The following is a 27,198-nucleotide window of genomic DNA, read 5'->3' as shown; positions in this document are numbered from 1 at the left end:
CATTAAGGCATATGCAACTCTAAATTCCTGTATAGGGTTGGGAGGATAACATTTAGTGTGTGCTGATGAACACAGAAGTTGTGATGGGGAAGACAACGACTCCTGTAATATGTTAAATAACGTACAAGTTTTAGTTCAAGTCAAGGAACATTCTAAGATGCAACAAGCTCTCAGGTAGAAAAAAACTGTAAATAACTATCTGCCAGTCTAGCAGCCACAATTAAAGTGAAATGGATTTGACATATATTATAAAACTATCACAGGAAAGTAAAAGTTTCAACAAACATGTTGAAACTAATTAATCATTGCTTTTTTTATATATATTAAATGGTGGTTTTAAGTGGAAAAACAGTAAACCCACAATCAAATAAAATAACAAAGAGAAAAGAGACATTGAGACTGAAGAAGTTGGCTAGAAATGAACATAGTAGATGTTAAAAAAGGCCTATAATATGCTAGAAACTCATCTAACGCATTTGTTATTGAAGAAAGCTGTAAAAGTCACCTATAAAGCAAATGCACATAAAGTATCAACTAAATCAAACTAAAATGGAAATCTGAACATGAAATACAACTTTTAAATGTTCTAAACAAAACCAGGAGGAAAAGGTAGAGGTCACAGTGCACAGATCAAAAAGGTTTTAATATCTACAGGAATTAGGCAAATGATTCATCGTAATTAACAACTCCAGCCACAGGTGTCTCAAAAGGAGGATGAGATACAGTTCCAATTTCAACCATCTTAATGGTTATCCAGAAGAGTTCACTAAATAGTTAAGTCAAATAACTGTCAATCTCAGGATTACTTGCAAAATGTTAAAGTCATTACTTGTGGTCACTCAGAATTATATGGTATTATTTCTCTTCACAGAAACAATGACAATGTTTTTAAGAGTGGAGATTCTTATTACTTTTTATAATCTCATTCAAAGAATGACATTTTAATGGAAAAAAAATCATTTATTTGATGTTCTTTATACACCCGTTCCAAACATTTTATGCAAGCCTTAACCCACTCACATGAATATTTGAAAGTAGAAAACTTGAGGCGGAAAATGTTTGAATTTTTGAATTTATTTCTGTGTTTATTTTTTTCCTGTTTACTGTTTCTTGTTTACTGGTTTAAGAGTAATGAAAGAAAAACCTGTTTCTGAAGTATGAAAGCATATGGGACTACAAAAAAGGCAAAAAGCCTGATGTCTATCAATTCATCAGAGCTTTAGGAAAGGGAGTGGAGAAGAGGAGAGGAGGGAGAAGAAGAGTGAAGGGAGAGGAGGAATGACAACACTGTAGATTTTACAATTTGATGGCTAATTAGAGGGGAACTGGAAGATGAAGGAGGAAACAAGGGAGGAACTTAGACACGACAGACCTATAAATTTCATTGCCATTACAATTTACGTTAATTCTTGTTTTATTAGTTATGATGAGAATGGTTGACATACAGGATATAATAATGAGGATAGGTGAATTCCAGCACTATTATTTTATTCGTTCTGTGACCAGCATATACTTACCTTTGCTTCACAGTAAACTGCACCACGTACTGATTGTTCAATGTTTGTTTATGCTTCACTGTTCAATGTTTTCTATCAAACGCCAATTACAAAATCCTTTTTCCTTAACATAAAACATAGATTTTCACAGATTCTTTGAGGAGAATACTGACTAGCACGCCAGACTAAATTCCTTAAGAACCTAACAGTGTTGTCAGAAAAGAATAAGAAATGAACAAGATTTATTGGGAATTTAGGAAAGTATGATTGATGACAACATGACAGCCTTGATTATATCAGAAATCATGGAGTAAGAGGCAGAGGTTAATATTTTCAAAGCCCCATAACCATTTCCATTTCTACAATGGCTAGGGCAGGGAGGAAGTTCCTTTTCCAAGCTAGAGAGCAAGCAGTAGATACTCTTAACTCATCATTCTGTTCTCAGACCTTGGGAATAGGTACTCTTAAGATTAATGCCCATTTTTTAACTGAAGATCAGTTATCAATAGCATCAGCGTGACACAGATCTTTTTCTCAGGTGAAATGCCTAATCTAGATGTATCATGGAGAAATATTTGAATGAGAAGTTGGTGCAAGTCTGTCGCAGCCAGTTACCATCATAGGGAATACTGGGAGGAGAGCTGGGCACATACACTGTCAACACCCAATCTTCAATTGCAAAAAAAAGAGTTTTTGTCAAGCTCAGACATGTCTGCACAAAATCAGGGTAAATATCCTGGCAGTAGATACAACTATTGACCATCTTCATTTAGCATTTACTACTAAGTCTATTTGGACTCGGGGGCACACTTTGCTTCAGCAGAGCACATTAAGGACTGCGGAAGTCCCACACTCTCTGCCAGTGGGAGACAGATGAGTCACCAGCAAACGCAAGTCTACCTCATTCTATTCCAAATGTGCTTATTCAGGATTATGAAAAATGTGCTTTTTCCCAGCAGTTTCCAGAAAATCTTGAGTCTACGACCAACTCCCGCGGAAACAGAAGCCAAGCCCAAAGGACAAACCTGACAGTTTTTCCAGATGCAGGCTAGGAACAAACAGCTTTCTCAGCCTCTGTCTCATTTTTAAGCAGTGGTATGGGATAAGAGTACTGTGAAGGTGATAGCTACACAAATCAATCATAATTTCAGTTCTTACTGAGGAATATCTTTAAGGCTTTTTGTGTGATTTTGTTTCATGTGTCCACTTCTTCCACCATCTGTGGAGCTCACAAAAAGAGTTACCAATGAATCATTCCTTTTTAAATGCAGCTAGGCATGCACAGTTCTTTTCTTTCGTGCTATGAACTTTTCCTGCGTGGCCAAATCATCTTCTGTCTATCAAGCTGTCTATCATCATTCCATTACTGTCTGAAACTATAGTTCAGATATAATCGGAATCATCTACCGGTACTTAGAGGAAACCAGCAAAATATTCAGGATTGTAGTATAAGTTATAACTACTTCAGTTAGCAAAATGCTTTTTAGTATGCTGTCAATACTGTTATTTATATTGACATACCTCTTAAACATTTTGGATAAAGTTAAAAGGAATACATTTTAGTAACATAAACCTTCTGAAATACTTCAGTACCTTTGATTGCAGGGTTGCCTTGCTGGTTTCTCACCCTCTTAATCGAGAGACAGCAGCAAAAGCTGAAGTGTCCAGTTACTCCTTCTATCAAGAAACATCCAGACAGCTCTGCTCTATTCTCTCTCCACTAAAACCAAGATACTCATATCTCTATACATTCACACTGAACAATTCGACTTTTGAAGAAACGGTCCTTTTGAAGAAATGATCCACACTACAGAGATTAAGGAGAAGTGTAACTATTCCCACCAAAGAGCAGGACTGTTCTCCATGACTTGAAACACCAGTGCCTTGTGTAATCTTCATTAATTATTAGTGACAGAAGCCAGAAAGGCTTGTTTTTACCTGTATCTAATCCAGAATAGGTACCCTTTCTATTCAGATATGGACTTAGCCACACTGATCTATGCTTTTGTAATCCCATGCTTGGATTGATCCAATTTGCTCTTCCTTGGTCTGACCCAGATGCCACTCCATAACCTACAGATGGTTCATCGTACTGTATCCCATCTGTTAAATAGAACACAGTAATGAGAATACATCACACCAATATTCCTCACTTCCCTTTGGTTTTCATTCTAATCCTGAACACAGCTGAAGGTCCTGGTCCTTTCAGTGGTGCATGACTAAACATCTAGAAGAAGACCTCTTCTTTCTGCTTCTTGCAAAAGATGGATACAGCAGAGATGTTATGCCCGAAAGGCGTCACATTCAAACTTGAATGTATGGGACAGAGATATCCTGGCTTCGGCACTCACTTTTACCACGTATTGTATTTTGTTATGTTTAGGTTGTGATAAAAGATTCACCTCTTCCTGTGGGTAGTTTAGCTACCAATGAAATCACCACAGCACTACATTCCTAAATGAAAAATTAAACCATGTTGTTCATAAATTAAGACTGGAAGGAGAAACTGTTCTATTTTGAAGGACTTAATAAGTTTAGCATATTATGCTTCAATGTTACAGCATATACAGTAGATATAGTAAAAAAAAGTCTTATAAACCTGAACTAATAACACAACAGTATTAATAATATTCACATATAAAGAAAATTATTTATATGATATTGAAATTTTGCATTCCTTAAGGAATATAATTACATGAAATCAGTGCAAGTTTGAGACTTCAACAGGAGTTGTGTATATGTGGTCAGTATCTGGAAGAAAAGTACTGTCCTCTGAAAACCCAGTGCAGTGCAAGAGAAATTTTAGTTATTTTATTAAACAGAAAATACTAAAACCCAACTTGGTCCTTAAGGTGATGTTTTTCTGAAAATATACTCTTTAGGTAGATAGGTGGTTCTATTTCTCAGGAAAAGATGGATGATAGCAAAACCATTAGCCAGATTTCTGGATGAAATCTTGGCTTTCTTGAAATCAATAGATTTTTTGGCATTGAATTCCATTAATCAAGAATGTAATCCCTGAAATTTAAAATAGAGAAATTTTCATGCATTATTGACTCTAATTGGTGATTGCAACTCTTTGTTTTGCTTTTCATTTATTTCATTCTCTACTTTTGTGAAACACAACTTGCAGAATAAGAAAAGGCTAACAAATGCTCTAGAACCAATCAATGTTACGAAACTAATAACAATACAATATGAGCATGTAAGCTTATGTAGTGTCTTTCATGTAGAAGTATCCCAAGGCACTTTGTAACAGAAACTCAATAAGGAGTGCAAAAGCGCTTTGTCAGATAGGATAAGCCAGGGGAAAAGGGGAAATTAATTAAACATGGATTTAAATTTCTCAGCCAACACAGCATTTAGAACCTTGGTCAGAAAAGACAGTAGTTCCAATATCTGTATCCAGGGAACACAGCGGACTATTTCAGTCTTTAATTCTTGAGGAACGTTCAATAGTTTTTCCACAATAATATCAGTATGAGTAATAGGAATGCCATTCGTAGGCTACATTTCCAAAAGGCTACAAATACCAAGATAAGGACTGGGCAACGGCTTTGTTGGCTTTTTAGCTCACTGTTTTGAACCAAAGTATGTTTCTTTATGGAAGTAGTCCACACCTCTAACAGAGAGAGTAATCTGTTACACAGTAGTTCCTAAGATAGCATGTATTTCACAGGGAAAAGCAAAATTGCTTGGGAAAAGCTATAGTAATTGATAATGCATAAATTACGGCTTCCCTGATGTTGCAGAAACTTGCATATCCTCTGTTTTTCAAACATTTTTCTCTTAGGAACACATGGACCATCCTCATTTTTGGATGACTGCCTCTTCGGATTAATGCATCCTTCTGGTGCATAAATTAGGGATGCACAGAGGAAAAAGGAGAAGCACTAAATCTCAGGAAACTGAAGCCATACAGAAAAATGAGGTCCAGAGTAGAGCTGAATGAGTGACTCACCATGAATAATTTATCCAAAAAGTTAGCCTCCACTTCTGTTCGTGGAATATCTATAAGCAGCTTATAATTTCCTGTTTTATTATAAAACAAAACTTAAAATATTGTATGTCTTCACTGCAGATAACTTCCTGTAAATATTTCATGTCCTATCTTAAGAGAGAGTGGCATTTTGATTGATCAAATAAATCACATGATGATGTTTCTGTTCTCTAGATGGATGAACCCACAAGCACATACTTCAGATGCCTGCTGTGGTTAAGAAAGCAGCTCAGTAGCATGTGATGAAAAGTGGGTGTAGGCAAAATAAATTAATTTAAGCAAAACTCTTAAGAGTTTTTGCAAAAATGTTTTCAGCGTTTATATTGGAGCTGTAGTTCGTTGTAATTTTCATTAATAATTCTAGGAATTTGCATCTACCTGTAAATATTTTCTTCGGGGAACATGAAGAGTGAACTTGTCCCAGGAAAAACTTGACTTGATGGTACATGTTCTTTTTTGAAGATTTGGTACTGAATAATATAGCAGTCTTTCCAGGGTTTGTTCTAAGCTCTTGGACCAGTTATTAGGAGTTGATGCACACATTAGTAATATTAAACTAGTAAAGTTAAAATTTTACTAGATTATTGGTGATCTGGAATATCCTTGCAAAATTTATGGTTTTGAATGGACTGCTATGCTTTATGCAAACTTGAAAAGTACTCTCTGCTACTTCAATAAAATATTGAACCTCAGAAGTACTTGAGGAAGAATGAACCACTTGTGCATTTAGAATTCACAGTAGTGTACAGAGACTACCAGTTTTATAAAAGCCATCTAACAAAACCAAAGCTTAATAACTCTTACAATGTTCAGATGTTAAAATACTGTAATACTTATTACAGGAAAAAGACTGAAGACTGATCAGAAACTATACTCTGTTGTTGTGTGCCCTGACACAGGCTGAAAATAAAGACAGCATACCAGAATCCTGCCCACTTTGCATTACTTTTGATTATACTTGCACAATTAATGCTAACATCTTGCTTTTATTTTTGATACATTCAAAAAGTGAATCTGCATCAAGTACCCTGTGTCAGATCTATGCTAAAACTCTACATAATGCATTATTTGCTGGATTCTTTATTTTATAACAATACCATTGGTATGAATTTATCAATATAATCAGAAAATAAAACTGAAAAAATAAACAACGTGAGTTCTTACCTGAGCTCTTGAGCTATCGAGTCCACTTGAACTGTTAATAAAAGCAGGAAAGAATGAATTAGTTTACACTTCCAGACTTGTGTTTTCTGCAACCTTGCACCTGCCTATCTGTGATGACAGAGAAGCAGTTATCAAAACACAGGTGATAATTTCAGGCTAACCACAGGATTGTAGCTACTAGTGGCAAACCTTAACTAAACATATAATTTTCACTGTTCTTTTAGGATGCATAAAACCTGGAGTATGATGTTCAGTGGAACAATAAGAAAAATAATAAGAAAAAATAAAAGTAAAAGAGAAGGCACTTGTTTTTATTGAATGTAGAATGACAAATCTCTGCTTTTTCTGAATTTTAATTCAATTTGGGAATGACGAAGGCTGGTGTTTACAAATACCTGCCCACACAAGGATATACAGCATACTGACAAAGCCAACAGGTGGTTCTAAGAATTACTCATATTGCACAGGCAACTTTTGTTGTTTCACTTGTGGAAAAATATTCCTGATCTATTCCTATAGATGCGTGTGCATGTGTATAAAAAATAAAGAGAAAGAAAATCCATAAGTTTTAAAAATGTGTTGTTAGTTTTTTGAGTGAAAAGTGTATGAATCCCCTATTAAATACAACTAAAGTCTGCTAAGCCAGACAGACTGTTTTTACCCACCATCCTGACCAACAGAGAAGATATGGTCTAGTGCTCAGTGTGAGTGCTCTAGTGCTGAGGTGTGAATAACTTCCCTATTCAATAACTTTGTTCAAGTCCTCTGTTCTGGTACTTTTGAAGTATGTACAAATTTTACATTAATTTCAGAGAACATTATTGAGGGATGCATCAAAGATTTGGTATGACAATGCTTATGTTTTTTAGAAAGGTTTGTCTGTATTTATCCTTTTGTCTACGGGCAGTTTGTGACACTCCCACCCACTTCCTCTGTCTTTTCCTAAGTGAAGTCTAACACTTTTCCCCTCTTTGGCCATTTGAAACTAGAGAACTAAGCCAAACCACACTTTCTTTAATTTTTAATTCTGACCACAACTTGAAGCTGAACCACGATATTAACAATCCAGAACTACTGAGTTTTGACAATGAATCGAACTAGTCTGTTTTGCACAATCGTAAAAGTGCACAATTCACATTAAAATCAGAGTGAAGGATGGGTGCTTTGCACCTCTGAAAATAGTCATAAGCAAAAATGCTCACAGGACAGGCAAGACTTTGACATTTATTTTTACGTATCTCCATTTTTCACTCATTATCAAGAGTCACAAAAAATGTTATGAATTAAAATAAAAAGTTATTTTCCTGGAAGGGCTGTATTGCTAGTCAATCATGTTTTCCAGATGTTGAGATCATTAAGGGCCTGTTTATCTCTCAGTACTGCATTTCCATCTGTTCCTTACAAAAAGAGAGGAATAGCTGGGAAATATAACTATGTCATAACTTTACAAAATAAAACACGAGCACCAGTACTTAAAAAAAAAGCACAGGCTTCTTCTCTGCTGCATACACCTGCACCTTTTGATTAAAGTAAATTTACTTCTGGACCATTTACACAGCTAATTTACAGATAATTAATGCCAACAGACAGAAAAACATTCAGTTGGCTGAAACAAAGTTTTGTACATTATCTTGAAAGCATCCATTCAATATTGTCTAGCTCTACTCCCTATGGAAAATCTTTGTTTGCATAATAAAAAGCATAGCCTTCATTTTCTTTGAGAAATAGCTCAAAGAAAATGGCATACGATAGATTTTTTTTCTGCTTTTCTTTAAACCATAGCTAATAACATTGTGCCTCTTAATGCCAGTAGTCTGTGTCCTGCCTTGATTAAAAAAGCAGCCCTAAGGAAGCTACACACTCTCTTACTGCACATTAGGGACTGTGCACAGGAACTATCATATTTCATGGTGTGCTGGGCACAGGGTCGTGGAACGTGCTTGCTAACTCACCCTTGGTTCCTTTTGAGCGTGTGCGCAGCTTTTTATTTTCCCCATCTGCATCCATCTGTAATATTAACACAAAGTCTTTAATTCATTCTTTTTGCCATTGAGAAAAAAAGTCTCCAATGCTTTTTTTTCACATTTCCAAAGGCTAGACAGTAATAGAAAGAAGAATAATCATGCCTTATTAATCTTGTCAAAGAGATAAAAAGCCATCTGTGAATATCTACTAAATACCTAGGAGAAACCTTTAATGATACAGATTTGTTTAATAAAGTGATGGTTATGAGTGACTCTGTAAGGTTTAATGACAACGTCTACAGGTGTTAGCTGAAGGCATAAGGTTAGACACAGCAATGCTGTATGAGTGCTGCTTTCAGCATCCACCTCCTGGAAGAAAAGGTCCCAGAAAGCCACAGTGCCTACAGGCACTCTGTATTATTGTTGTAACTGAAGCATATCTTAATAGCTGCGTTGGAACCTGCATTTCTGACAACTTCATCCTTAAAACGTGAAACCCTCTTGCTTGAATGTGCATAATTGCACACGTACAGCTTTGAAATACTTCACTATTTAATCAACTACTTCTTACAGAAGTTTTGGTCAAAGAGACAGTTACAGATTTGTATGAGTTTTTGAGAGAATATAGTGTCAAGGTTTGTATTTCACATAAATAAAAAAAAAAACCCAAACAATCAAAAAATCCAACCCACCAAGAAGTCAGCTGTTGCCATAAGATTTCTAACTGAAATAAGAGAGACCTTGCAAGATCCGCTCTTCTCCTGACACTTTTGGCTACGTCTAAACCAGCACTGGAAATATGCACCTTCTGGTCTTGGATCTGGCCCAGACCCATAATTGTAGGGGCAGGTTTTCAATCCATGGATTTTATTACAAACCCCTGAAATTCAAAGGGATTAAGATTTCATGTTCTGATGTGGAGAGCTGCAGTGACATACAGCAGATTTTACCACAGTGTAATTTTGACCATGTCCAGGGAAGCAAATTCCTCTTCTTTCTAAAAGTAACTCCTAATTTTTATGTAAGGAAGACTCTATCATGAGGAATTTTTGTCTGGGCAAAATATCAGGAACGCTGGAATTCTTCTTCAGTCTATGGTAGTATCTTACTATCTATCTTTGCTTTGGATCTTGGTTTCTCTGTAAAATGGTGATGATCAAACATACTGTAGATGAAGCAACTCCCATGTGCTTCTGCACATCAATATGCGGGAACAAATGCTGACACCAACATCTGATTTATATAACTGTGTTGGGCAAAAGGTAGATGCATTCTGTGGATACCAGAAGTTGCCTATGCCTGACATCTTTCCCTGCAAAAGGTCGCAAGATAAAAAACAATGTCAACAGAAGATCATGTCTATTATTCCACTCTTCTTTTCTGAGGATCAGCAGAACTGATTTGCCCCACAGAGGGAAGATGCATGAAGCTCTGTTTGTGCCTATTTCCATTTATAGAGTTTGAAGATCTGAGGATGTTTTATTTTTAGCTTCATATGACTCAGATAACTGAGATGTTTTGAAGGTCTTATCTGAAAGGACATTGCAGAATATGACAAAGTTGACCTGAGAAAGAAAAAGAGTAAAGTCAGCCTTTCTAGGGAAGAAAAAGCATTTTTCTAATTTCCTGGGGTTTTTCGGTTTGTTGTTATATATGGTTACACATTATATACAGCTAGTGGAATCAAAATACCTATTTGCAGGAGAGAACACAAGCATTTGAAAAAGGTATTCGTGTACTTGAAGAAGTGTAATTCTAGAACACAGGTTAGTGATATCTGAAATGAAAGTATAAATTGATCAAAATGCATCTCAAAGCCAGACAATGATATCTTTTCTCTGTTTAAATTTACATCTGATGTTGATTATTAGCAGGGAAGGAACATAAGTGGCTTGTGTTTACGTAGTGGGGTTGATGGCAGCCTTTACTTGTTACTATCCTTAAAACCTGGAGAACGAGTTTTTGCAATGTGACTGCAATGGTAATGGGAAACATGGCTCTGTTCTCTGATGCTGAGTTGTGATTGAAGGCACTGACCTGCCATAGACTTATAATAGGGGAGCAGGTGTGGCAATGATGGACTTTAATTTCCTTTAATAAACCTTTTATGTGCCACACTTTTACTGCCATTCTATGCTCTCCAAGGTCCTGCACATAATAGGTTCATTACTTTTGATTACTATAGTCTATTGAGACAAACAACTCCAGAACACACTATATATTATGTTCAGTTAAACCAATATAGACTATTTATCCACTGTGCATTATTTCACCTGCAACTCTATGGACAAAATTAACAACAGCTCCTGTAAGCTAAAACTATTAAAACCACTGGTACTCCTTTGTCATCATTTCATAATAAATACCACACCAATCACAGTGCTGCTCTTTTAATTATGAAACAAAACGTGTCCACTGCTTCTGGTGAACAGCAGTTACTTTGGTCTAAATAGCACGTTGCACTGTGATGAATATTTAAAAACTGCACAATGAGTGAAAACCAACAATAAAATCAATGCAGGTGATTTTTCTATTGATTTTCTTTCCTTGTAATAATTTGAAACTATGAGAGATGTTTAATCAACTCAAACCTAAAATTTATAGGACTGTTTAGCCTGGTGCATACCACATATTAAAATAAACATCATATCTGTGTTGCATAAAAAACACCTTAACTTACAAAAAGTCCCATGCATTAACTTGAAAATTATACAAAAGTAACTGAATAAAACTGTGAAATCTTTTAAGTGTGTCAGCAAAAAGACCTCTCTTGCTCAAAATGTAAATGTAATATCTTTGGGTTTTGATAATTCTTTCAGAGCCTGACACTGAAAAAAGTGAACAAAGTTTCTCACTTCTGATTTTTATCTACATAGTGATTATTTTACATGAAATTACAGCCACAGATGGTCAGTAAGAAGTATTCAAACTTTTAAATCACCCATGGAACAACAAAAAAATTAAACTCTAAATGAGAAATTCCATCCAAAGTTTTAGAGGTAATTGTTATCAAGGTGTTAATTTGAGAGACATATCTTATTACTGCTGTGTACTGTAAAGATTGGATGGATTCTGGAAGGTGCTTCATATTCTCAAAGCTGGGGATGGTCAGCCCTCCTTCCCAGTACATATGTTGTCTTGAGACAAAAAGGGATAAACAGAATGGTCATGTCTGCACAAAATCCTCACATGATGTCTCACTACTAATGTTTTTAGCCATCAGGACCATCGGGATAATATCTAAGTGCTTGCCAGGAAAATTTTATTGGGAGTTGCAGTCCCATATTTTTTAAGGGCAAACTTCACAAAAATAGCGACAAGTGAATAGTGGAATTAATTTCACTTTATCTTTGTGTCTTATACCTAGATTCTCTGATTTGATGAGTTTTAAACCCATCTAAACATTTTCTTTTCAAAATTACTTGAAACTAGCTAATGGACTCAAAAGGAATTAGGGGGAGATATACAGTCAGAAACACAGCGACAGAGGGGTCGCAGCTATGCAGTCCCAAATCATTAGGCAATCGGGCTAAGAAATAAATGACTGCCTTAGAATTGCTTCAGTTATGCCCTATTTCTGTGATGTGGAAATTTACTGAGGATGTTGATGTGGAATTATTTTCTGAAAGCGTGTTTCAACAAATCTCACTAAGTTTCTTAATGCTTTCTGTCTGACTTCAAGAATTTCAGTATGATCCCCCCTCCACCTTTCCTTCAGTATTGGTTGAGGCTTAAGGGTAAGTGAATAACTAGATCCCAGAAAACTGACTGGAGTCACCGACGATACCACAAATTCTGCTTGGCTGAAACTGGAGTAACTTGCTGTGTGACTGCTACAGCGTATTCATGTTTCTCCAGATGAATTTACGGGTGGAATAGCAGCAATCATACTTTCTGAGCAAACTATTTCACAGTTCCTGGCTGCAGAAACCAAATGTTACTTCTGTTTGTACCATCCCACTGCAGTCAGCAGACTCAAGAGCAGCACCTGGAAATACTTCCCTGAGTGAGAGAATCAGGATTTGGCTGTGAGTTTGGTTTTTTTGTGTGCCTGGAGTCTATCCGTGCACATGTGCATGTACTGATATTATAATGGGATCCAAGAATATGACTAACAGCTGAAAATAGGGCATGTGCAATGAATTATAACAATAACAATAATAATTATTATTTCAGTTTACTTGCACATTTTAGAACTGAATTTCAGAAACTAAATTGATACTACTATCTTGGTAAGATAGCGTCACAGCACATTACTGTGAAATAAACTATGATTTGGGGAAGCCAGTGCTGCTGACATAGGTAAAAGTGAAATGCACCTCCTGGAAAGAGCTAATGTAAGAGCTGTGCACTTTCTAATTTCTATTGTAATCTTTGTAAAAGCATGGCTTTCCCTGAGTGGGTTTCACACTCCTGGAGTGGCAGTCTGTTTCCTTTTGCATGACTAGCTAGAGGAAAAACCACCAGTTTATCTAGATGTAAGGAGTATAAAAGTTGACATTTTGTTGTGATTTTCCAACTAAAAGCTACGTCTGATTTGCAAAATGAAATTTGGCAAACAACTTCTCTAGGACAAACTTTAACTGATTTTGAGAGGTCTGAAAAAAGAATAGCTTTTCTCTACTATTTTTAATTTGTAAACTACTTAAGTTTATATAGAGGCAACAGCTACATCTGTCACTAGACTAATGAACTTAGCCAGGACAAAAAAAAAAAAACAAAAACTTCATAATTTTTAAAGGCACACAAATCCATCCTCAAGTCTCAAACACAAGCCACAAATGTCAAAGTTGAAGTCAGACTAAGCTAAGCACTGCAAACAAGTCTGTGCTGTTCTGTGCCCCAAGGTGACATGACAGTGTGTGTGCATCTCCCCACAATAAATAATACCCTCAGAGCAAGCTTTTCAGTGCTTTGGTTACTCATATTTTAATGTTTCTTTTCAATAACTCATTTAAGAATCTAATGCATAAAAAGAGAATAATGTCACAAAGAAAAAGATTTTTTAAAATAAATCTGAAAGCAAGATTTCCTATAGACTGTCCAGAGGTACGGAGCACTGTTTTTCTGTCTGTGTATATATGTGTGCTGACTGCATCTTTCTGTCACTCTATGATAGCTTTTATTTAATATGAAGTATTAATAACAGACTGACAGTGAGAAGTATGGTGTGAGAAGGAAATGCAAAATACACATATAGCAACTTTTAGATAAAGCTTGTATATTCTGATTACTGACAGTAAAAAATCCAAAATCCAAAGGCAAAATTTTTAGGAACATTGCTTGTACTGTGGTTAAAGTTTCTTGTTCTTCTTTTTTTTTAATAACATGTCGATGGCCAGAAAGGAGAAAAATGCTTACAAAATAGGTGTTCTTAAAGACTGTTATTGAAAATATGCCTTGTTTTGTGATTTTTGATTATTCTTAACTAAGTAGTCATCTTATCTTTATTTTTGAAACTTTTGCTTTCGTTTACACAATGCTATTCCTGATTTCTCTAAGAGAAAGTTGAATAGCATGGAAATAATTTGTTCAGATTTATTCTTTTCTCAGGAATTAAAATAAGTAAGTATATGTACTGAATGCAAACTTTAAAGCATGTTTATAACACATATAAATCATAAACAATTCAGCATTTTATATTGTGGTTGAATGGTATACATATTTTTGAGAAGTACGTGTTTTTTATATTGAAGTCGCTACTTGAAAATATACAGCGACAAAATAAACCTTAAATCAGAGGCAAGCTTGAATAGCTTTGTAATGAGGATGATTTATTTTGATTCTCACTTCTGATTTCTGAGTTGTCACTGCTGTTGTATACTTCATCCATGCAACTTTGCACAACTGGCAGTGCTGAATATAAACCAAAGCCATATGTTTATGTCCTTTTGCCAAACGACTACAGCAAATAGTTCTATTATTCCCTTAGGTAACCAACGTGTGCCAAGTATTTCTATTAGTCTGCTTTACCAAGGCTTTAGAGGGCAGAGTCACAGCTTTATGAAATTAAGGGGCAACTGCTAGCTTTTCAAATTTAGAGAAAAATTATATAGTCTACGATGCTGAAATGCAGCTCAACACAAGCTGATGTGTGATCCTACTTTCTGGAGGCTTTTTTTCCTGGATTTTTATTTGTGATGTAGTTCAATGTCTCGTCACTCTTTCCTGGGCTACTATATGCAAAATATAATTTTTTAGAAGAAAGAAAGTGTCAATATTCAAAAAGAAAAAAATGCTTTGACACCTTGATCTTTTACAAATACACCAAAGTTTTTATCCCACCCAGCTGATATATAGTTAAAAAAAACTCAATAAGCATTATAAAAAAGAAATTCACAAATAAGCTACCCCTCACAGATTAAATTTAAGCAGTGCATTATGAAATACATTCTCACTCCTGGAGTCATATAGATTCAAAGATAGTTGTGTTCCTGTCAGTATGTAATGCTAACAGAGTGTAGTTCTGAAACTTAAAAACTAGAAATTCTAGGTAGTTACAAAGATTTATATCTTTTTCAATCATTCAATATTATTATACCTGACTGTTGAAGACTGCTGTTCTTAAAACAGCAGATGATATGAGAGAAAAATAGTTATAGTGCACAGGAAACTACACATGAAATCACATAGTATTCTAGCACTAATATAGAGATCTGTTCTGACTCAAATTCATTTTTGTAAATAAATTATCCCACCTTTGTGTGTTTCCGGGTGAAAATATGTGCAGATTCCAAAGGACCAAATTCGTCACTCAGTCCAAGATACCTTGCCTGATTTAACAGATAATCCTGAAATTCATTCTCTGAAAAAAAAAAACAACAAAAGAAAACAAAAAACCAGCTATACTAAATAAAACGTAGATGAAGCAGGACACACTTTAAATCAAATGGGCAAATAATCCAGGTGCATTGTTTTCTCGTGCAGTTTTCAAAGATGTGGTATAGAGGCATCAGTGATGCTTCTAAAAGGCAGAAAGAATAGCAATTTTTCTTTTGTTATGGTACTCTCTTTATATTGTTAATGCCCTTTCCGACAGCTTACGAAATAGACCTGCGATAAGAAAAGTTTTTCTTCTTGCACAGACAAAAATCCACGGTTTCTATATGTAGAAATCCTTAGTCAAATGTTTTTACTGCATTAGAACCCTTTGACTGAGTAGGACGGTTCAGTACATGATGTGAAATAAATGAGAAGCATTCTAAAATATTTTAATGATAACAGAAAACCCCTCAGTTTTATTTTTTTCTGATTTTGAATATCCATGTTTAAAGTTTAGCAGACTGATAGTGTTCTCACCATAAGCAAACCGAAGGAAATCCTTGACAGTTCTCCATGCTCAATTTTTATTCCTTTCTGTGAGGAAACTCCTGCTAAATCAGCAGTAACAGCCAGGGAAGAAGAGCTGCAGAAGTTTATATCTGAGTGTACAATGCTGAGATTCAGAAATAATGAATACCCAAACCTTCAAACACTTAAAGTTGTAAGCACTTGCAACCTGGGAAAATCTGGCCGTGAGCAGTTATTATGGGCAGGCTTCATTTTAGCATCACTCCTGTCACTAGTGACCAAAATACAAAAATTTTACTATCACTTGCAACTTCAGAGGCCCTTTTCAAATACTATCCAGTGTATTTCCTAAAACAGATCTATTCATTCAACGTATTCCAACTATGACAAAGTTTGCAGATAAACTTTTGGAACTTGAAGGTGAAACTTAAATGATTCATTTAATGATACCTGATGAAGTTTTGTCAGTAAAATTTGTAATGTTACATTTCTGAAATTGGAAAGGCTCATTCTAAACAGATTCTCAGGGAAGCTAGAGTTTATTGAGTCACTAATTTCTGCTTGAGTCCCAATAGATAGAATATTAGTTGCATCCCGCCAATAACTTTTAATTAAAATAAATAAGCTTTTCTGAAATAGCAAAACAGACAACAGATGCAAGATGATAAAGAAGGGAGAAAACCCAGAACAAAACAGCCCAATACTGAAAAGATTTTTTTAAACAGTTTTCTAGCCAATACGTTGCTGGAAAAAAATGTTGTTTATCCTCAAAGGCCTCTTTCCACATTATTCTATTTCAACATCCATGAAAAAAAAAAAAAAGGGGAGTCTTAAAGCTTTCTACCTGCCTCTTCTTCTTTGTTCAAAACACACTAACCTAAAACAAAAGATCTCTGACAATAGCTACAATGGTGAACAGAGCTCTTTCTAAAGCCTAAAACTTAGCAGCTTTTTGTCTAAAACCCTATCATGTTATGTATTTATTAGCAATATATTTTTCATTTATTTTCTCAAAGATTGCCAATAAAGAACTAAATCACATAAGGGAGTAGCTGTAAACCCTTTGAGTTCCCTAATGTCAAACTCATTAGCATCCGAATAACCACACAGCAGCACATCATCTGCACAATTGCAATTTTTTACTACTTTTAATAGCGTTTCTCAAAGGGCTCATTTTCAACTTTCTTCAGTGGTTAGTTGGTTCTCTGGGGAAAAGGAGCTTCCTGACGCTCACAGCTTCCACTCAACAACCAGGCCGTTTGCTGTCAGAAGCATCAGCCCTCTGCCCTAACCCCATCTGCTGTCTCTCTCATCCTAAGGGACCGAGAGTTAAGACAGCACAGCTGAGATCCACTTGGAAAAGTGCACAAAGGACAGGAAAATATACAAAACTTTTCACATTTAACTTTACGTAATAAGCTAATACACTGAAAATCCTCCTTTTAAGAAAAGGAGTCTTGGCTGGGTCGGGGCTGGGGGGCAGGTTTTAAAATTGTATTGGAAAACTACATGCAACAGTGCCATTTGCTATTTTACTCCCATCTGCCTTGCATGAGACATCATCAGCTACATTTGTAAAGCAGAGAGTGCTATAGTAGGACAAAAGCAAGACTTTTATATAAAGTGCAAAACCTGAACCCCTCTTCTGTGTTTAATCACAGCAGAAGTTACTGGTTAGTAAGTTAAATGTGCTATGTTCTATTTCTTTCACATAACAGGGTGCTGGCTGCCATACAGCTGATTCGTGGGTGAGTACCCACATTTGAAGATACGGTGTTTCATAAAAAGTCGAATACAATGTCATGCATCTGTCATGTTATAAACAGGGTGTGTAGGATTATGCTGTGTCATGGGATGTGACATACCGCTAGTGGAATATAAACTATGCATCACCCCTGTCCACACTCCAAGAAGCAACTTACATTTCACATATAAATGCTGGGATCTGATACTTCAGGTAGCAAACGAGAGTTAGTGCTGATTTCACAGTAAGATCAAGATCTTATACGATAAGTTATTGAGAAACACTATTTTATGAATTACAAAATTAACCATGGGCCAAATTTTGAGGCATTGCAAGAAGTGCAGATAAACGTCTGCAATGCCAACTGGAAGAATTAAGATCTCAGCCTCCAGAGCCCATAAGGAACATCTATCTAGGTTATTGGCCACTTTGATAAGACTGTTGTTAATGGAAATCAGGTAGAACTAACTTACTTACTTGTCAACCAAGGTTCTTTGGTGGGATCACTCCCCTTAAGACCACACATACCTTCATTTGGCCCAATCTATTCATAGCTTGCATTAACTCATTCGTTTGTTTTAGTAAAGAATCCAAAAGGATTTACAGACGGCAAATTATGCCTATACTTCAACTCCTTATGTGTCTGAACAGAATTTTTTAATCCTGAAGGTGAAGTTTGCCTACCTACACAGAAAACCTTCACCCTTTTCAACCAGCACCTCAATTCAACTAGAATAATAAACTTTATAAACCCACAAAGATGAAATAAATAAGTTGCTTGATTTGTCAATGTAATGGCTCAGTGAAGTCACCTGGAACGTTTGCAATTCATTCTTTGGTTTATAGCCATTTCCAGTGCAACAGAGTTTTGTACTGACTCTGAAGTGCCATCCTACTGAGACCCATGAGTCATACCAGGATACTGATGTGAATCACCGTTTGGGCCCTGATCCTCAACATCAGATGGGTGTGACAAATCCCTTCAAGCAATCATTCTTGTTGACCCATTGTCTATGGGTAAAAGTCCACTCATTCAGGTCAGATTAGTAGAGAGTTCCTGAGGATTTAATAATGAGAAAAGACATATAATACAGTCAAAAATTATCTCACCAGAAGTCCGAAGTTGTTTTCTCTGTCAGAATTGCAGTACACAAAGCTGTACTACATCTGTAAAAGACCCCAACAACTTTTTTGAGCATAATGGATATCATTTCCAACAGATTAATTTGATTTTCTCTCATTTACCACATCACTAGTTGATATATTGCAAATATGAAAATGAACAAGCACAACAGTTTGTGATTAGTTAACTCAGAATGGAAGTAATGGATAAGGAAACAAAATCCAATGTGCTCACCATTATGGTTCCTGAACATTTTTCATGTTTCTACAGTGACAGTGATTTCTCTTTCTCAAGATAAAATAACATAACATATTTAGTATTTGAGAAAAAATATGTGAAAACAAAAGATGCCATTACAAATGAATGAAGATATATTGAGCTCTTGACTGCCGTCAGATCTTTATCCTGCACAGACTGAAGTACGTAACTTTACACACTAAGTTCTGCACAAACTTATGGGTCACGTCAGTGAGACCCTTAAGGGCATGTGTAATGTTCAGCACATGAGTAAACAAATGAATTTCATTTGGCCTTTTGATGCTTCGCTTTAACACCCTCACTGCAGTAGGGTAATCTTGGGCAATCTTGGAAATCTGAAGAAGTCTACTTGGAAACACCATTTTTATATAATTTCAGCTTCAGAAAGGAATTTCCTTGGGACAGAGTACTCCTCTTTGCACTTGTTTTATTAAGTGCAGAGTACACATGAAACAGAATTATTGCTACTTTAGCTATTGCATTTTCTTTCCCAACTACAAGGTTAAACTTTATCTTATTTAGTTCTACCCTGAGAGGAACAGGAGGTCACGTTACCAGTGCAAGACAGCCTGGTAACCAGGCAGTTGTTCTTGCAGTACCTGTAAAAACACATCCCTTCCACTCATCCTGTCTTTTAAACACGGCAGTAATTCCAATTCCATTCCAAGATCATATTTCGCCTAGCAGAAGGGTTTAGCTTTCACCTGATTTAAGCAACAAACTATCCCTCAAAGATGCCTGAGGCTTTCCTGTAATTAACATAACTGCATTTAGATGCTATTCATGACCGATAACTCCAACACCTTGTGGGAAAAAAAAAAAAAAGGTTGCATGCTGTAAACATTATAAACATATTCAAATAAGCTTAACACAATCTGCCATGCTTATTTCTGCCTAGATCATGGACCAGCGAAATGGTTAATGCAAATGGATTTATAATTTGCTTTGGGGGGCCAGTTTCTTCTCCTTATTTATTAGCCCAGCTGATGGGGCAGATTTGATGAGGCACTTCTGGAATAATTGAGTCATCACACAAAGAAGGCTGCTAGCATTCAGAGTGGTTTTATCAGCAGCAAGCAGGCCTGATTACTGACAATTACACTCTGATCCGGTGATGGAGGAGAAAGAGCCAACGAGTGGGAAATGTCCGTGTTTCTATCCAGGAATAATTTCTACATTCATTTTACATGCTAAGTGTTTCCTATCTCTGCATAATAAACTGTAAACAGGAATAGATGGCACAATGTCCCTTAATATTTCCTGGTAATGAAGACACAAATGTACAGTGAGTGCTGATAAATATAGATGAAACATAAGCTATTCTCTGAGTCTGTATTGTTACCTTTAAAATAAATGCATTTTGGTGGTAAAAGCATAATCATAGCTAATGCAAAAAAATGACAGAAGATTGAAGCTGTCCTTGTAACTACACAGAAACTTTGCAAAAGTCCTGTTAATCACTGCTGCTCTAGAGGCTCATAAGCTGAAGGTGATATACTGGAAAGAACATCATTTTGTTTCTCAATAGTCAACTATGTAGGAACTCCTTTGCTTTGACACAGTAAAGGAGAGCAACAGCAGTGACCTCCATTAACACTTCAGGGATGGAGTACATCTCAATGCTAAACCGAAAAACAATGAAGCTGGTCCAAGAAGACATCTTCACTATGATAAATTCTCATTTCCCTCTCATCAGCCTTAAGATAGTTTTTATAATGAATAATAGAGCTAGACCATAGATTTCGTGAGTTGTGTTTAGCAATGTATTATTGCCTTTAGGACATTATTTTTTTAGCAACCAAGATGCTGTAAAACGTCAGTTATTAACAAAATGCTGAAAGCAGAACTTTGGAAAAATCCGTTTCTTCTCTGACTCAGGAAAAAAACATGGAAACAGACATAGTTGAAGAGTTGAAATGTAATTTTGCGTTTGTTGATGGGCAATTATAGATTTCAGCTGGAAAATGTTAATGCCCTAGTCTAGGGAGAGTTTTTCTTTTTTAGAGTTGATCAGGCATGAAACACTGAATAATAAACTTCTGCATGCTTGTTTATTCCTTTTCCTCTTTTTAAACTAATTCATAGCTTCAAAAGAACTAAAAGTTATTCTCTGTTCTCCCGTGGTAACTATGGTAACTATGTTTCATTAAAGTAGCCACTTAACTTCAAGGCTTGTGTTACAATGATATGCATTATTTTGAGTAAAACCACACCATAACAACCTTATGATTTCAGAGCAATTTTAAAAGAAAGTTCAAAGAGCATGCGTCATTGACTCTGGAACACAGGGTTTGTTTTCTTTTAAAACATGTTTACTCTTTTTCATCCTGGATGACTTTTCCTGCATGGAGTCATCTCTGTTGTCAGGTACTGTGTGGGGGGACTGCTACTGACTTCAGCAAAAGATGACCATGCTCTGCTCATTGAAGGCGTGCTTAGCAGTTGCAGGATTGAGGCCAGTGGGAGACGCCTGAGCACACAGATCAGTATAACTAAGAGCAGTGAAATGGTGTTGTTTTAATTGCTCCGTTATAGCCTCCTTCAACATCAGGAAGATTCTGGTCCTGCTCTGATATTACTACATGGCTGGTGTTTAGCCACTGCTTTTACAGTCCTTGTACTGTTACATGCTTTCCAGCAAGCCAGTTAGGAATCCATGGGTTTGAAGGACAATTTTATGGGGGTGCTGTTATGGTTGCATTGAACCTCTACAGAAGTGCTGGAGCTGATTAGATTCAGTAAAGGTGGTCACTTCTCAAATACTTACAGGCTTAATCTAGGTTACTATACTCCTTCCCTGTGATTTCTGACTGTTCCAGCCAAATTTTTTGGGACAGATTTAATAGCCAGAATTAGGACATTGCAATTCTTATGCTGGACAAAACCCATGGCTAATTAGCTCATTGAACAGTCTCCAACATGGAGTCAAAAGGAACAATGAACCTAAAAATACGAACTGTTTTTATAAAAAGAAATATAACTACCATTCTGATATCCTATGCATTCATCCTCCTCTTGCTGAACAACAAGCTCTCTTCATTAAGCATGACAGACATGTCCCAAGAAAGGGAAAGTCACACAAAGGGAAGAAGTGTGCCTTCCCTCAACATGCAAATCACATATGTTCATTAACTTCAAGAGTGCCATGTGAAGTACAGTCTGCCACCATCTAAAAGACTTGTAATGACCCTAACTAACTGCTAAAGATAATGGGGCTTGCTTGCACTACTGCACTGCCCTGAAGATCCTGGGAACATGCTGAAGAGCACAGGAAAAAACAAACCAAGAACAAAAATACTACCTTGAAAATCAAAGTAACAAAAATATTGACTAATATTTGTCAGATACCAAAATATGTGTGTAAAATGATCACTGGGAAAGAATTCCTATCTGAAAAGGTTTCGCTTTGCAAATGTTTGGATCAGGTGTGTGGAGCAAGGAAAAGGGTATTCAGTCTGTTCAAAGTTATGCTAAGAGGCCAGTGGCACCAGGGATGGCAGTTTAAATTCTCTTTTCAGGGCCTTTTATGATTCTAGAGTAGGGTGAAGGTTATTTCCTAAAATGGCACCTGTCTTCTGTCATAGACATAGAATCACAGAATCATAGAATCATAGAATCATTAAGGTTGGAAAAAACCTCTAAGATCATCGAGTCCAACTGTCAACCCGACACCACCATGCCCACTACACCATGTCCCTAAGTGCCTCATCTACACATCTTTTAAATACTTCCAGGGACGGTGACTCAACCACTTCCCTGGGCAGCCTGTTCCAAGGCCTGACCACTCTTTCAGTAAAGAAATATACATAGACATAAACAGAAGGCACTGAGATTGAGCAAATAATTGGAAAAAAAGGGATTCTGGAACTCTCTTCCTGCCTCTGCCACTGATCTATTTTGTGACCTTCAGCAAGTCTCTTCACCTTTTAGCTAAATGAAGATAACAACGTAGAGTGCTGTGAAGTGATTTTGTGCATCTCTAATCATGCTTTAAGGTAGTGAATATTATTTTCATCCTCATGCACTCATTAATTTAATAGCCTGCTCATGCTTTCACTTCCTCTGAAACTCAACCTGATACTTCAAGAGTATGCTATTACTTGGGATTTCCAAGAAAAAAAGTGTTTCCTCTTTCTCTTCAAGCTTTTTTACTAAAAAAATTGACAAATGAAAGAGGACAATTCTGAGAAGAATGGGTACTAACTAATGCATGATGAATAGCAAAATAATTTTAAATCCATTTCTGTTCTTTTCTCCCTTAACATACTAGGCAAACCGGAGGTAACTGCACTCTTGGCATGTCAGGTCTTTATCTTAAAAATCTGTTTTACTTCTTTTCCTATAAAGAGAAATATTCTCCTAGGAAATATCTTTAACCATTTTGCTTTGAATGTTTTTGCTCTCAATGTTGAAAAGGTGTCAATAAGGTGTGTATATGTATCTCTCTCTATATATATAAATTTATGTGCATATATATATATGTTTGTGGTAACATTAAGTTCAAATATTGTACCCAGCAAGCACTGTATTTAATTTAAAAGAAACTGAAAGAGAAAAGTTTCTTTCAATGTGAGGATATTAGACGTGTGGTAAGAAAATGGCCCATTGTACCACTAAACAATAATGAGTTAAAAATAACACTACAGAAACATATCTTTGTAATATTATTTTATATTGGTAAATAATAGAAATCCATTATTCATCCTATCGCAGCAAACTTCACTTGAGCAAGATAAAAAAAATCTTCCTATGAAGAGATGTCTTAGAAACTTTATCACTTTAAACACAGTTTCCCTTCAGGCTCCCTAGCGTAAGCCTGGCTCCGTTGAAAACAACCAGAACACTCTCGTGGACCTCAATAATACATGTTATTTGCATGTGGAAGCAGTCACATGCACTCAGTATTAATCACACAGGTATACAAAGATGCAGTCCTGGCCAGAAGATCTTACAAAGTAAGATGATTAAAAACTATTTTGGATATGACAGCTGTAAATAATAAACAACAGTTTAGAAATTCCAATAGCACCTTAATGAAATTTTGCTATTTTAGTTGATAGTTATGTCATTCTTGATAAGCAGGCCTGTTTCAGATGTCTGAATATATATGTAATAGGCTGGCTTGTTGTTTGGATGTCACATTAAATCATGGATTCTGCCTCTTCTGTTGGCACCTCAAACGCCAAGATGTGTGCAGGAAAAGGGGTGGGCCGGGGGTGGCTTTTGTGCTCAGGGCATAATCCTTTTTTTCCTATGCTGTGTTCAACTACCCCAGGAGACAGATTTTTGTTTTCTTTTGAAGAGGTCTGCATCATTTCACATCAGAACTATGTCCTGATACGAGAAGTAGTAGCTGTGACTTTTAAATAATCAGCCTCACTAAAGGCGCCGTTATGGCAACCAACAATGTTCTACCTTAAATCATTTTGACAATGCATTCTCTGCGCTGCCCATAGACTTGGAGAGTGTCCTCACAACATTCAAAGCTGGGACAATATTCATGGTTAAGAAAAGTCCAGAAGCAGCCAAACAGGTGTGTACTTCTCTCAGAAAAGGCCTTTTTAGACAGAAGACCTTTTGTACATGAGTTCTATCCTAGGCCCCTTTTAGGGGCCACACCTGAGAGAGAAAGTGAATTATCAATGACATTTTTTTAAAGAATCAGTGGTTTAACACTAATTTCTAATCAGATCCTACAGAAAGGAACAGCTCGCATGGCAGCTGTACTTTTCCCAGGGTTAATTACCTTTCACTGCTCTCTACTAATGAGTCAGCTGTTCCTGTCATCACACAACTACACTGTGTTCATCTGTAGCTCTAGCTGTGGACAAACACAGTAGCTAGAGCCCTGTTTACATATTGGTGAGGTTTGTGGTGCAAAGAATTTGTAAAGCAGTTTAAAAAAAAAAAACATAAAACTCCTTCCATTCCCATGTCTCTTTTCACGGAAACAAATGTATTTTTCAGGCCAACACCGTGTTCTCAAGGTTACTGAATTAATCAACAAGACTAGAAATTTAAGGACATGAAAACTAATAAAACTTCATTTTTTGTAATACTGCGTAATAGTTTGTATCAGGAAGATTAGATCCATGTACCCATCTAGCTTGTCTTAGCTGATTATTGGGTAAGAATGTTTATTTATAGCTTGCTGGTCTATGAACTAGAAAACTTCTTTATAAAATATTGTTTTAAGCAGTAGAAAAATAATAGTGTGAAAATTAATGCACTTAAGGAAAGAGTTTGTATTATTTTTATGGCAAACTCTAATGAGACACTGATTTAAGGCTTTCAGTAACCTACTAATGTTTTTACATAATTCTAGAAGGTAATTCAATAGCGAGTAAATAGTACACATCATTTTCTAGCTGGGGTGAACAGGACGTATTCTTTATAGCTGTGTAAGATCAAGAGTGATCTTCATACATCCTTTTATACGTCCTCTTTAAGGACTGTGTAAAACTTGGGGGGTATTTAGAAAGCCTAACTTTAATACCAGGGAGGGGACTCACACCTAGCTTCCTTTTATTGTCAAGAAAGTGAGGGCATGGGCTCCTCCATGGCAGCAGCGAGCACCTACAGTTAGTCACTAGTAGTTATTCCAGCTTTCTCGTGGGAGGCTACGAAGACTACAGCTAAAGATGGGCATTGTGACAGAGCTTCCAAAGTTCAAGTCCTGTTTGGGCAAACAATCAGAAAATATTTGCTTTCCATATAACTGACGGCAGGACTTTAAGCGGGCCCTGTCTTCAAAACATAATTCTATGCTAAAATTATCTACATGGAGGTTGCCCTGATCTGAGCAGATTTCCTCAGGGTAAGATCTGTAGGTGTTAGCAGAGAAAGTAAACTTTCACCATACAAAGCAAAGGGACACCACAGAGTACATGTTATGTGAGAATAAGCTCAACTACTTGCACTTGTATCTGCAACAGGCCTGTTCATGAAGATATTATTTGAGGCTGAATTCCTTGCTAGCTGTCACATGACATAATGGTACTTGACAAATCTAAGGCATGAATACGGTCTTCCGAATATGATGACAGAGGAAGAAACTTAAGCTTTCCAGGTTAACCTTGCAGGACTGGCAGCTCAAAATATGATAAGTTTGCTTTTGAAAATATTGAGCCAAAAGCACCATGGGATTTCAAGGAATCACTTGAATAGTCATCTGGAAAATGAACATTTCCTTTGAACATTACTGTAATGAACCTCCTCTTTCTCTCAGGCACCTGAAGTTGTGCAAGCTATATTGACAACCTCAGACACTCTGAGCAATGAGAAAATGTGAGCTGTGTGGTTATGGTCTTTTAAAAGGCAGATATTTATTTATTGCTTTATTAGAAGCAATCTTCCTGCTTGGTTTTGGAATTTTATGTGAAAGTGAACTTCCTGAAGGTGCATTAACTGGGCTTAATGATTCACAGAAACCTCTGATCACCCAGGTCAGGCCAGGGAAAACTGTTATTATGTAATGCCCATTTTGTCTCAGATTCTCCCTCTGTTCAAGAGATTATTCCTTCTGTATCTCACTGTATCTCACTCACTCTTAATTCTCAGGGATAGCATGGGCATTCTCCTTCTACTCAAAGGTCTTCACATGTTACTGACTTGTCTTTTCCTGAGTTCTCAAGATGCTTTCTTCATCCGCAGGCAGGAAAACCAGGAACACGTCCTCTCCACTTGGTGAATAGGAAAACCTAACCCTTGGATGGAGTTTCACCCTTTCCTGGGATGCAGTCTGCTTAATTTGAACTCTGTCAGTAACAGGGCTTACTAGCTCTCTATTAGAAGTAGACTTCACGCTGTACGCTGAAGCAGCTGGGATGCTTGAAGACAGCATCTCCAAATAGCTTATTGGGTTGATGATAGTCCTACTGTGGGGATCCCTCTTGGAGGTTCAGGAGGGAGCAGCCATACCAAATGGCGTCTTTGAAAAATTTAGGGCCAAAAATCATATCTTCTGGACTGTGCCCACTTAAAAACTTGACTTCTTTACTTTTAAAATATCATCAAAATAGCCATGCAATTTCTAAATTTAAAAGATAGGGATCATCATGCAACTACAAATAAACACCAAAACCCCACAAATAAATCGGGAAGCAAGCTGTATTCCTGAAAGGTATCCACAATGCTGAACTTGCTTTTTGGCGGCTGGC

The 27,198-nt window shown here is 36.5% G+C and overlaps 1 protein-coding gene across 2 annotated transcripts in view; it reads right to left on the bottom strand.

Moving 5' to 3' along the window:
* The window catches only part of ST18 (ST18 C2H2C-type zinc finger transcription factor), a 167,379-nt gene that overhangs the window by 60,462 nt on the left and 79,719 nt on the right, over positions 1–27,198 (bottom strand). Inside the window, exons 3-5 of one of the 2 annotated variants that reach the window (XM_075141873.1) lie at positions 15,323–15,429; positions 8,613–8,667; positions 6,661–6,691 (exon numbers count right to left, since the gene is read on the bottom strand). In XM_075141873.1, coding sequence (XP_074997974.1) covers positions 6,661–6,691; positions 8,613–8,667 — 86 coding nt within the window. In that variant the 5' untranslated portion in view covers positions 15,323–15,429. Of the gene's footprint in view, positions 1–6,660; positions 6,692–8,612; positions 8,668–15,322; positions 15,456–27,198 lie in introns of those variants that run through there. The other variant, XM_075141874.1, reaches the window with a different exon arrangement.

This window comes from Calonectris borealis, chromosome 2 (genome assembly GCF_964195595.1).
Source record: "Calonectris borealis chromosome 2, bCalBor7.hap1.2, whole genome shotgun sequence".
Classification (NCBI taxonomy): domain Eukaryota; kingdom Metazoa; phylum Chordata; class Aves; order Procellariiformes; family Procellariidae; genus Calonectris; species Calonectris borealis.
The sequence above is the reverse complement of the archived record's forward strand: the minus strand, read 5'-3'. Positions and strand labels throughout refer to the sequence as shown.